This window comes from Pelobates fuscus, chromosome 13, assembly GCF_036172605.1.
Source record: "Pelobates fuscus isolate aPelFus1 chromosome 13, aPelFus1.pri, whole genome shotgun sequence".
NCBI classification, from domain to species: Eukaryota; Metazoa; Chordata; class Amphibia; order Anura; family Pelobatidae; genus Pelobates; species Pelobates fuscus.
The window spans coordinates 25,714,418-25,727,828 of NC_086329.1; the positions used below are offsets into that span (position 1 = coordinate 25,714,418).

The following is a 13,411-nucleotide window of genomic DNA, read 5'->3' on the forward strand; positions in this document are numbered from 1 at the left end:
GGACTTTGGTATACATATGCTTTAATCTAATTTATCACGGAGATATACATTTGATCCTATCCATAAATTTCCATAAATTTCCATAAATAATCTTCATGGAAATATTGCTTAGTATGTTTACCATGGTGGGTGAAAAAAAATAAACCTTATAATTTAGCGTGCAAACTACAATTTCCTCATAAGGCTTCATTCATGTCATGTACCTTGTAGCCAAATAGCGGCTGCATACACTTTCTGAAATAAAGATCAGTCATCCAATGTAATCAGTGTAAAATCTTTTTGAATCCACAATGACGCAATACATAGAAGGAAATAAAAAAAAAAACCTATTAATTAAACAAAGTGGCAAAAGAGGGCATTGTGAAGATTTATAGGTGCTGTTGAGAAAGTGTCAAAGCAGCTCGAAATGCATCAGTCCATCAAATCCCACCTTTCTGCCATATTTTTGGATGGGATTGCGTTTAGATTTTCTTTTGCTGTTATGCTCTGCACCGTTGCGGAATTCAAAAATACTCAACACTGATTATGGCTTTTCAAATGATTCAATACTGTTCGAAATACTTTCCAAATGATTTGCCTACAGGAGTCTAGTGTGAAAGAGTAATGGTATAAGGCACTCCAAGGTATCCCAAGTGTTGGTGCTTGTGCTGCAGGGCCAGGTTCCTGTTCTGCAGAACCCCCTAATATAGCATCAATCAAAACAATTCTCAACACTGTTGGTTTAGTGTGCCAACATGAAAAAGGCAATGTTTCGACACTTGATGTGTCTTTCTCAAGCTTAAGTAATTAAGTAAAACTTAATTTTTATATTTTTTTTTTTTGCTCAGGGTGGGGGACCTATTTAGAGCTAAAGAGAGGGAAACTATAGCATATTTTCATTCCTAATGGTATGGCGTTCCTTTAAAGTTTATGGGAATCTTTGTAGGTAAATCATTTGGAAAGTTGTTTTTTTCTCTAAGAGTATTGAATCATTTCGAAAACTTTTATAAAGAGGCCTGTGTTAGATGATTTTTATTCCGGTAAGTGTTTGTATGTATTATTTTTTGTAGGTTGTGAATGAAATCTGAATTTGTATTAGAGTGATTCATTTCTAGGTTTAGTCCCTCCCACCTCTCTTACTTCTCTGTTTTCAGCTGAAAAGAGTAAATCTGAAAAATGTGCACTGTTTATTTTCCAGTTTACCCAATGAAAGTTGGAGAGGGAGTCTTGGCAGCATTTCCCGTAGGTAAGTACTCATTCACTGCAAGATATCTTGAAAGAAAACTTTTTTCCCCACCATTTTCTTACCCCTTAGTAAATGCCACAGAATGCACCTTCATGGCACTCACCATACTTTCAAATGATTTGTTCAGGTTTTATTAATTGTTCCAAATCTTTCTTTTAAAGGAATACTATAGGGTCAGGATCACAAACATGTATTCCCCCATGGTTTTTAAAATCACCATCTAGCCACCCTGGCCCCTCCATGCCCCTCTAAATATAGTAAAATCTTACTTGTATTCAAGTCTGCAGCTGCTGGCTCTGCCCCTGATCTGCCTGCTTGACTGACATCTGAATATATTCTGCATATATAATGCATCTATATGATTTCATTATAAGTGTATTTTGAGATATATGTGTATATATCTCAAAGTACACTTGTAATGAAATTATATATGTATAATATATTATAAAATGCTTTAATTATTTTATAATATATTATACATATATAGGAAATAAAAGTGTGTGTAATATATATACAAACCAATGTGTTCATTATCTCACTGTACATGCCAGATCATAAGTGCCCCCTCCCCCAAGTTTATAACAAAATCTTCTGATGTTTCATTTGATAGTTTGCACTATTGTATCAAACTTTGCTCCTATAGAAGCATATGGGTCCTTGGGTCCTCTGAGGGATGGACTGGGAATAAAATGCAGCCCGGGAAAGAATTTCTATACTAGCCTAATAATGCATCGCACCAGCATAGTGAGCAGATATAGAGGCGGAAAAGATAACTTAAAATTGAAAGCTTGAAAACTATTACTCCAAAAAGAAAGTAAGCACTCATAGGGCTTCAAAATAAATATAAGAGCGGATGTGCATTTGAATTAAAGGGATACTATAGTGTTAGGAATACAAACCTGTAATCTTAACACTATAGCTTCCTCTGCCTACCCCTTCCCTTGTCCCCCCATGGCCACACTACAGTAAGTGACTGACAGAAGGGAAGTGTTTCTTCCATTTTTGGTCACATGGCAATTACGCCCCAGGGCTGGTGCCCTTAAATGTGGTTGCGAACTGGCCCGAAGGTGTGCCAGTCCACCAGGAGAAGGCTCAAAATTTCAAGCATCCACTTTTCTTACACTTCACATGCCTGTAGGTACCCCAAATAATCAGAATGACACGTTTTACACATATTAGTCTCACCATAATACCAGTGATCTCCTACACATTTACATTACAAAGCTGAAAAAGATATACAATGGGGGATGCTGTGCACACTGATGACAGATGACTGCTATGCACAGAAATGGCATTAGCCATCCTGGAACTCTTGTTGTGAACTTGCTATTGATGCCCTAATGACACTGCAAATGTGGGGTAACGTCTTCAGCAACAAAGAGCATTTTCTCTGCATATGCTGAACTTCATAATGAAACACTGCCTGTACAGACTCCAAGCTACATGCCCACTTCAAATCAGTGAAGTTGTTGTTGTGCTTGGAGCAACCATTTAAGTATGTACATTGTACAGCGCTACGGAATTTGTTGGCGCTATATAAATAATAAAATAATAATAATAATATGTTTGGATTGTAGAATTACAACTATACAATGCATTTAGCGCAAAAATCTATTAAACGTTCTGTAAACGTTCAATAGATTTTGAGATACGATGAATGGTGTTTTTGTAGCTATGGAATAATGTGCTATATAGGGCTTATTCACTAAACGGTAAATATATAAAACATTTTGCCCATTTATTTTTAGTTTATGTTTATTTTTTGAATACTTAGTTAGCTAAAGTAAAGTGCATTTTTCTAATTTCCTTTAGTGGTCATTGCCAGGTTTGCCAAGAACAAATGGAGTCCATTTATATGAAGCCTGAAGAGTATGGTGCATTGAAGGACATTTTTCTCAATAGCGTTATCAAAGGAACAGATACCTTCCGGAAGACCACACCACAGGTAATTTAATTCATCAATCTGGCTGCACTATAATTATGGAGATAGGAACTCCATCACTGAACTTCCTTGACTGCACACTTACAATAACAGACCAATCTGTGATCAATACCACACTGTATCGTAAACCTACTTCAACTAACAACATGCTGCGATGGGAGAGTTATCATCCAACCTCCCTTAAAGGGACTCTCCAGTGCCAGGAAAACAAATCAGTTTTCCTGGCACTGCAGTGCCCCCTCCCTGCCTCCCACCCCCCCCATCCCATATTGCTGAAGGGGTTAAAACCCCTTCAGTGACTTACCTGAATCCAGCACCGATGTCCCTCGGCGCTGGGTAAGTTTCCGCCCACGCTCCTCCCCTGCCGTCAGCCGGCGGGGTAGACCAAATGCGCATGCACAGCAATGGCCGCGCGCATTAGACCTCCCCATAGGAAAGCATTATTCAATGGTTTCCTATGGGGAATCCGGCGACGCTGGAGGTCCTCATGCATAGCGTGCGGACGTCCAGCGTCGTTTAAAACACTTTTCGTGTTTTAAGAACACCAAAGTCCCTCTAGTGCTGTCTGATAGACAGCCACTAGAGGAGGAGGTAACCCTTCAAGGTAATTATTGCATTTTATAAAAACTGCACTAATTACACTTGCAGGGTTAAGTGTGATGGGAGTTGGCACCCAGACCACTCCAATGGGCAGAAGTGGTCTGGGTGCCTGGAGTCTCACTTTAAGAGGGGCATTTCAGTAGGGCAATACCGTAGTCTCAGAAGAAATTTCTCCTCTACTGAAGACTTTGAACTAAAGGCAAAAAAGCTTAAGCAAAAATTCAAAGAAAGTGGGTATCCTAACAGATGCTTGAAGATTGCTTATCAGAGAGCATCTGTATGCGAACGTGAAACATTACTAAGCGACATGGCGAAGTTAGATACGTCCCAAACAGATCAGGTGTGTAGTTTATTTTGACTCCGGTTGGGATGTTGCCAAAAAAATTCTGGGAAGATTCTGGCCACTCCTAACTCAGGACCCGCATCTGTCACAAGTTGTTCCCCCAAGAGTGTCACTCACTGCTTGAAGGGGTAAGAATTTAAAAGAAATGTTGATACCAAACCACTTGTCAATATCTAGTACAAGTAAGAATTGGATCTCAGTGAATGGAACATACCAATGCGGGCGGTGTGTAGCATGCCGTTACATGGCTAAGGGTTCTAAAGTGTTGACAAATTCGACCGGTACTGTCAATATTCCAATTAAACAGTACTTTAACTGTAACACCTCTGGGATGGTGTATCTTTTGACATGTGAGTGTGGCCTTAAATATGTGGGCAAAACCATACGTCCCTTCAAAAGAAGGGTTATTGAACATATCCACTCAGTGACAACTTTTACGGACACCCCTGTCGCTAGACATGTCAGACTACATCATAAAGACTCCCACAGAGGTATGAAATTCGCAAGAATTGAAAAAGTCATTTTGGCAAAAGGGGGGCGGGAGAGATCTGGATTTAGCCCTCAAAAAAAGAGACTGTTTCTGGATCTACAAGTTTGACTCCCTGGCACCAAATGGGCTAAATGAGGGATTTACACTTACACCTTTCATTGGCACAAAGGAACGATATAGTAAAATACTAAATTAACATGAGATATCAATATATTGTTAAATTATAATTTACATTCTGTTTATTGGGGATATTTAATATTAACAGTTTTATATGTCTAATATTGTATAGAGTTGCTGTTGACTAATCCGTTCAGTGATTAGAATAATCACAACTTTGACCACAATGCGTTAAATATTGACATCATCTATCCTATAAACTTCAGCTGGGGACCTAATTAGTTGTGAATTAGGACGCACACCCCCACCTCCCATTGGTCATGGGGATACCAACCCCTTTTGATTTCTTATTTAAAAAGCAGCACAGGACGATGAACTGTTCAATGCCTAAGCCGAAAGCGCTGTAGTAACGCCGAAACGCGCGTCAGGCTCATGCTCAACTTTTTAATTAACTGCACGTTTTTTTCATCACTATGGATAGTTTGAGGGTTTTTGAATAATACCTATGAGGGTAAACTCTCTTTAATGGGGTGTAGTTAAGGAATATTTTAGCCAGCATGTAGGGCTCAGCTTTTCCTTATCAGGGTTTTTTTTCCTTGATTTTTCATTTAGTAGCTTTCAGCCTTCATTTTAGTAATTTTTTCAGACAGCGACTTTGAAGTCGATTTATTTTTAGTAAGTTTACATGAAGGCTTAGCTGCTATTCTCACCTTCAGTGACTATTTCCGTAGGATTCCTTTCAGGTGGGGGGTTATTGATTTTAAATCATTGCCGTTAGACCTCAAACGTTTCATACTGTTCAGCAACTTACATTCAGTTGGTTAACCCTTTGTGAGTTAAATATATCCTAGGGATTCCTCTTAGGTGGGGGGTTACTGATTTCAATATATTGTCGTTTTGTTTCATAGGTCCTATAGTCACTTTGATTTCACCTCGTATTCTCACTTTAGTAGATATCTCTGTATATCTGTGAATACATCTCTGAGCCATGTATCTAATTATGCCTTACCTCACTTAACTATAATATGGCTTTAGATGTAACACAACAGTGTGAAGTTGTTTAGCTAATCATACATGTATAAACAGAAACAAGAGTAAGCGCTAAATAAAAAATAGGCAGCAACCCTATAAGGGAATCCCTCAAACACCCTTAAAGAAATAATGAAAACAAAAAGAAAGCGCAGCCCTTTCTCTTTATTCTTTTTGTTTTAATCATACATGTATGCTTCTTCGAGTTTATATACAGGAAGGTAAATTGTGTATTACGAGAAAATGTCATCAAGGGTCATTATTCAGTCTTGTGGATTATTAGAATGTCTTTACATTACATTATACATTATAGCCTTGTTTTAACAAGCTTTCCAAATGATTCACTACTGTTGAAATTTTTATCCACATTTTTTTATCTATAGAATTCCCCATTAAAAGAACACTCCGGACACCATAACAACTTAATGGAAATGAATTTGTTATGGTTCGAGTAGGTCCCTAGCGCTTCCTTACCTTTAGTGCTTAAACTGTTCACGATTGGCTCTGAATTCATCAGCAGCTACTCATTTATAAAAAAAAAAGTTGCATGCCTTTTTTATGAATGGGGATCTACTGATTGGCTTAGTGCGTCAGAGTTCATTTCAATTTAGTTATGGTGCCCATTGTGTTCCTTTAAAGTCTATGGAAATTATTGTAGATAAATCATTTGGATTGTTTTTCTAACAGTATTAGAAAGCTTAATGAATTGACGTCTGTAGACTTGGATTAGGGTTAAGGTTAGGGTTGATGTTCGAGAACGACAAGAATTAACATTGCAGCAGCTGCTGCTCGGGTGTGTAACTCCTACTACTCTTGTGTGTGTTTGTCTGTATTTGTTTTACAGGCTTCCACTTATCAGTAACCTGCTGTGATAAGCGTTACTTAGAGATACCTTGCTTTTTCCTTTACCTAGAGATAAAAAGTTCCCTTTTATGTTTAAAGAAATATTTCCTTATAGTTCTCAGTATTCTCTTGCGACCCATTTTTTACTCTCCACAAGTTTAAAGGGATAATCCAGACGTGGACCCCTTGCTCACGGTGCCTAGGGAGATATCAGCTATGCCTCACTGATGATGCCTAACAAGGCTGAAACGATCGTCTGGGGTTGCTGTGTCTCTCGTGCAGAGGGAACTTGCCGGCATTTCGGATCTGGGCTGCCCGTATGGGTGGGACCAGTCTGATATGTTTCAGAGAAGTTAGCTCTGTAATGGCACAAGATGAGCAAAAAACAGCTTGAGAACTGAGCGGGGACCGACCAAAGGGCAGGCTATTTCAGCTGCTGCCCGTTCTCAGTATTCTCTTGCGACCCATTTTTTATTAACCTTTAACATGAAATGCCACGCTTTTATCTTATGATTGTATTTAAAAGATCACGTTCCATCTTCCTCGATTCTTCGACTCTACCTTAAAGGACTCTGGTTTACCAGTTGCATATTTTTTAAAATATTATTATTATTATTATTATTACACCACAAGTGACACACCTAAACATGTGTTTATATATTTCACAATAAGTTTTTCTTTCTTTTTTTTTTTTTTGTTGTTGTTGCCCGGAACTTGCTGAACATTACCAGGAAAGGTTAAAGGATCTTAACATGCATAGCTTGGAGGAAAGACGAGACAGGGGGGATATGATAGAAACATTTAAATACATAAAGGGAATCAACACAGTAAAGGAGGAGACTATATTTAAAAGAAGAAAAACTACCACAACCAGAGGACATAGTCTTAAATTAGAGGGACAAAGGTTTAAAAATAATATCAGGAAGTATTACTTTACTGAGAGGGTAGTGGATGCATGGAATAGCCTTCCAGCTGAAGTTGTAGAGGTTAACACAGTAAAGGAGTTTAAGCATGCGTGGGATAGGCATAAGGCTATCCTAACTATAAGATAAGGCCAGGGACTAATGAAAGTATTTAGAAAACTGGGCAGACTAGATGGGCCGAATGGTTCTTATCTGCCGTCACATTCTATGTTTCTATGAACATCCGGGCAGGCAGATTATTTTTTTATTATTCTTTTAGCTCTTTAGCCTTGGGTGGAGTTGGTGCCGGGCAGGGAGTGCGTCTACCGCACTGGTCCACCCGGAAACATGTACCAGGATGCCGTAACCCTGTTGCAGCTTACAGGGAAGTATGAAGAGCGTCAGCAGCCAACTACTTCTTGCGATTCTCGGGTCCCAAGGCAGCTGGGATTCAGCGTGACGTCATATCCCGGCAGCCCTACATGCTGAAAAGTACAAAGTCAGCTTGGGACAGGATGCGCCTCATATTCTATGCTGTGTGTGTGTGTGTGTGTCAGAGAATATGGCGTGTGTGTCAGTGTGTTAGTGTATGTGTGTTTTTAGTGTATCACAACCACAGCCAGTACATACATAACATACAGCCACCGTACCTACACATCATACAGACAACACATACATTCATAACATACAGCCAGCACGCACACACATCGTATATAGCCAGAAAATACATACATAACATACAGCCATCACGCACACACACACCACATACAGACAGCGCCTACATTCATCACATACAGCCAGCACGCACACACATCATATGTAGCCAGAACATACATACATAACATATAGCCATCACGCATGCACACACACACACCACATACAGACAGCGCCTACATTCATAACATACAGCCAGCACGCACACACATCGTATGTAGCCAGAACATACATACATAACATACAGCCATCATGCACGCACACACACACACACACACACACACACATAAACCTCACATACAGACAGCACGTATCAGGCAATACCAGATCATCGCTATCTGCAGGAAAGAGTCCCAGCTTGCGAGTATGTGGGGCTTGTGCGCCAATATTCCGCCCTGTCTGCATCTCGCAGTGTGGGGATGATTCCTCTATGGCGTGGTCATTTCAGTCGATGCCCCGTTTGTGCAGGGGTGTTGGAGCTGGAAAGCGTTTCTGAATGGGAGCCGCTTTGAGCGTGTGATGCAGGTCAGTCTCGTGGGTGGGTGTACGGCCCGGTTCCATTTTCTCCGCGGGCTCTTGTGTGGGTTCTCCACATGTCTTCCGGAGTGTGATGGGGCTGCAAAGGGGTAGCCCCCGATGGGGGGTAGGACGGCTCACCGCTTGTCTTGTTCTGCGGTGTTGAGGTTTGCATCGAGTCGTCCGTCTCCTTCTTCCCGCCATTTTAGCTTTGCCGATACCCCGGATGGGAGCCACGGGTCTCTGCTCAGCTTCTTCCCGGCACGCTGCTGGTGGAGTCTCCACTGCTGTGTCTCCCTGTTGGTATATTTTAGCCCAAAAGGCGGCGAACAGGCGATCCAGCTTTTCTTCCAGAGGGGGCAGTGGGGCGCTGTTCAGAGGGTTACTCTTGCCCGTGCCCGACATAATTGCTGGTGCTGTTCTGGCTGTGTGGGACAGTCACTGCTGTAATTTTGCCTATGTATCTCACGCTGTAGTTGCCGGGATATCCCTCACCAGTGGGGGGGGGGGGGGGGGAGTGTGCCGAGGAGACCTCCAGATGAGTGGCTGCGGTTGGCGTAGGGATCGGCCGCCTCCCTCGCTTTGTCAGAGTAGGCCTCTGGTAGGCCTCAGGTCTATCCCCGGTTAGAAGCCTCTGATTTCGGTCACGATGCTTGGTGCTTGACTCTGCAGTTTAGGGATTCCCTCTCCGGGTTGCTTAATCATATTTTGCTGGGTTTTTGCCCTGAATTTAGGTAATTTAGAGCTTTTTTTGCATTGAGCTCGTTTCACGTGCGACCGCTCAGCATGGCCGCTTAGCTCCGCCCCCCCGACCTGTAGACTTTCAAATTACACTTCAATCTGTATAATGATGTTGTGGGAAATATATTATATATATCATTAGATGGTTTTTTTTTTTATCTGTCGGGGGATGTCCAGGGGATTTATTCTGCAGCAGACTGGTGGAGATTTGTTGACTATAAATAGACATCTTTTCGAATTGATAAAGCTGCAATATCTCATGTTTATTAATGAACGTCATCAAGCATGAAAACATGTGGTTGGTTGTTGAGGTGTTTGTATGGTGGAAAAAACATTTTTAAGATAGAAGTATGAAAGAGTTTAAGAAATTTCCAGACATCTGGAACATTCTGAGACTTCAACACAAACCTTTTTCTTTCTTTTTTTTTTTTTTTTTTTTTTTATCCAACCCAAAAATCTGGAAATGGAAGACACAATGAAACTTATAGCAGAGCAGGTATCAAACCTGTCACTAACTGGGAAAATGCCAGTCTCAATCAGGTTCCCCAGTGCTGTTAAATCCTGCTTTCACGTACTTTCCATGCTTTATTTGCTAATTTTAATTCTTGGCCCCACCCAAACCCTTCTATCAGTGCACCTGTTTTTTCTGTCTCTACATCTGTATCACCTTGCCCAGAGATAGGCAACCTTCAGCACTCCAGATGTTTTGGACTACATCCCCCATAATGCTCTTACACCCGTAATGCTGGCAAATCATCATGGGAGGTGTAATCCAAAACATCTGGAGTGCCGAAGGTTGCCTATGCCTGCCTTAGCCAGACACATACTCCCCTTTTGTACAATGACATGACATGACATGTACAGCGTTGCATTCCTAGATGTCATGTCATGAATACAACGCTGTATTCCTAGATGTCATGTCATGTCGCAATAGTGCCAGGAATACAACGCTGTATTCCTAGATGTCATGTCATGTCGCTATAGTGCCAGGAATACAACGCTGTATTCCTAGATGTCATGTCATGTCAGTGCGGGAGAGGGAGCTATAGTGCCAGGAATACAACGCTGTATTCCTAGATGTCATGTCATGTCGCTATAGTGCCAGGAATACAACGCTGTATTCCTAGATGTCATGTCATGTCGCTATAGTGCCAGGAATACAACGCTGTATTCCTAGATGTCATGTCATGTCGCTATAGTGCCAGGAATACAACGCTGTATTCCTAGATGTCATGTCATGTCATGTCGCTATAGTGCCAGGAATACAACGCTGTATTCCTAGATGTCATGTCATTTCATGTTTCTATAGTGCCAGGAATACAACTCTGTATTCCTAGATGTCATGTCACTATAGTGCCAGGAATACAACGCTGTATTCCTAGATGTCATGTCATGTCATGTCATGTCAGTGCGGGAGAGGGAGCTATAGTGCCAGGAATACAAAGCTGTATTCCTAGATGTCATGACATGTCGCTATAGTGCCAGGAATACAACGCTGTATTCCTAGATGTCATGTCATGTCATGTCGCTATAGTGCCAGGAATACAACGCTGTATTCCTAGATGTCATGTCATGTCGCTATAGTGCCAGGAATACAACGTTGTATTCCTAGATGTCATGTCATGTCATGTCGCTATAGTGCCAGGAATAAAACGCTGTATTCCTAGATGTCATGTCATTTCATGTCGCTATAGTGCCAGGAATACAACGCTGTATTCCTAGATGTCATGTCATGTCATGTCGCTATAGTGCCAGGAATACAACGCTGTATTCCTAGATGTCATGTCATGTCATGTCGCTATAGTGCCAGGAATACAACGCTGTATTCCTAGATGTCATGTCATGTCATGTCAGTGCGGGAGAGGGAGCTATAGTGCCAGGAATACAAAGCTGTATTCCTAGATGTCATGACATGTCGCTATAGTGCCAGGAATACAACGCTGTATTCCTCGATGTCATGTTATGTCATGTCGCTATAGTGCCAGGAATACAACGCTGTATTCCTAGATGTCATGTCATGTCATGTCGCTATAGTGCCAGGAATACAACGCTGTATTCCTAGATGTCATGTCATTTCATGTCGCTATAGTGCCAGGAATACAACGCTGTATTCCTAGATGTCATGTCATGTCATGTCGCTATAGTGCCAGGAATACAACGCTGTATTCCTAGATGTCATGTCATGTCATGTCGCTATAGTGCCAGGAATACAACGCTGTATTCCTAGATGTCATGTCATGTCATGTCGCTATAGTGCCAGGAATACAACGCTGTATTCCTAGATGTCATGTCATTTCATGTCGCTATAGTGCCAGGAATACAACGCTGTATTCCTAGATGTCATGTCATGACATGACATCTAGGAATACAGCGTTGTATTCCTGGCACTATAGCGACATGACATGACATGACATCTAGGAATACAGCGTTGCCTTGGAAAAGATACTCTCACTAAGGTTTCTTGGTCCTGTAGTGCCAGGAATACAAAGCTGTATTCCTAGATGTCATGTCATGACATGACATCTAGGAATACAGCGTTGTATTCCTGGCACTATAGCTCCCTCTCCCGCACTGACATGATATGACAATGACATGACATGACATCTAGGAATACAGCGTTGTATTCCTGGCACTATAGCTCCCTCTCCCGCACTGACATGACATGACATCTAGGAATACAGCGTTGTATTCCTGGCACTATAGCTCCCTCTCCCGCACTGACATGACATGACATGACATCTAGGAATACAGCGTTGTATTCCTGGCACTATAGCTCCCTCTCCCGCACTGACATGACATGACATGACATCTAGGAATACAGCATTGTATTCCTGGCACTATAGCTCCCTCTCCCGCACTGACATGACATGACATGACATCTAGGAATACAGCGTTGTATTCCTGGCACTATAGCTCCCTCTCCCGCACTGACATGACATGACATGACATCTAGGAATACAGCGTTGTATTCCTGGCACTATAGCTCCCTCTCCCGCACTGACATGACATGACATCTAGGAATACAGCGTTGTATTCCTGGCACTATAGCTCCCTCTCCCGCACTGACATGACATCTAGGAATGCAACGCATTCACACACACTGTTCTATGTACTCCACACTAACTGAATTAGTTCATCTAAAGATTTTCACTATTCTAAAGAAATCCAACCTCCAAGATTTATTGACCGATTCCATACGTAATCTGTAAATTCGTATTTGCATTTCACGCTCTGTTACAATTTGATCTTCAGTTAAAAAAAAAAAAAGTCCCAACTCCCATTCCACTTGTTTTGAGTGCGCAGGTGCAGTATTGGATAAAGGGATGTCCTCCATGATTCACAACCTTTTTCAGGACCAAGAAACCTTAGTGAGAGTATCTTTTCCAAGGCAACGCTGTATTCCTAGATGTCATGTCATGTCATGTCGCTATAGTGCCAGGAATACAACGCTGTATTCCTAGATGTCATGTCATGTCATGTCGCTATAGTGCCAGGAATACAACGCTGTATTCCTAGATGTCATGTCATGTCGCTATAGTGCCAGGAATACAACGCTGTATTCCTAGATGTCATGTCATGTCATGTCGCTATAGTGCCAGGAATACAACGCTGTATTCCTAGATGTCATGTCATTTCATGTCGCTATAGTGCCAGGAATACAACGCTGTATTCCTAGATGTCATGTCATGTCATGTCATGTCGCTATAGTGCCAGGAATACAACGCTGTATTCCTAGATGTCATGTCAGTGCGGGAGAGGGAGCTATAGTGCCAGGAATACAAAGCTGTATTCCTAGATGTCATGACATGACATCTAGGAATACAGCGTTGTATTCCTGGCACTATAGCTCCCTCTCCCGCACTGACATGACATGACAATGACATGACATGACATCTAGGAATACAGCGTTGTATTCCTGGCACTATAGCTCCCTCTCCTGCACTGACAT

At 41.6% G+C, this 13,411-nt stretch overlaps 1 protein-coding gene across 2 annotated transcripts in view; it reads left to right on the forward strand.

Moving 5' to 3' along the window:
- PRORP (protein only RNase P catalytic subunit) overlaps nt 1–13,411 on the forward strand; it is a 98,714-nt gene that overhangs the window by 1,545 nt on the left and 83,758 nt on the right. For both annotated transcript variants that reach the window (XM_063440200.1, XM_063440199.1), the window contains 2 exons: nt 1,178–1,225; nt 3,038–3,170. In XM_063440200.1, the coding sequence (XP_063296270.1) occupies nt 3,066–3,170 (105 nt within the window). In that variant the 5' untranslated portion in view covers nt 1,178–1,225; nt 3,038–3,065. The remainder of the gene's footprint in view (nt 1–1,177; nt 1,226–3,037; nt 3,171–13,411) is intronic.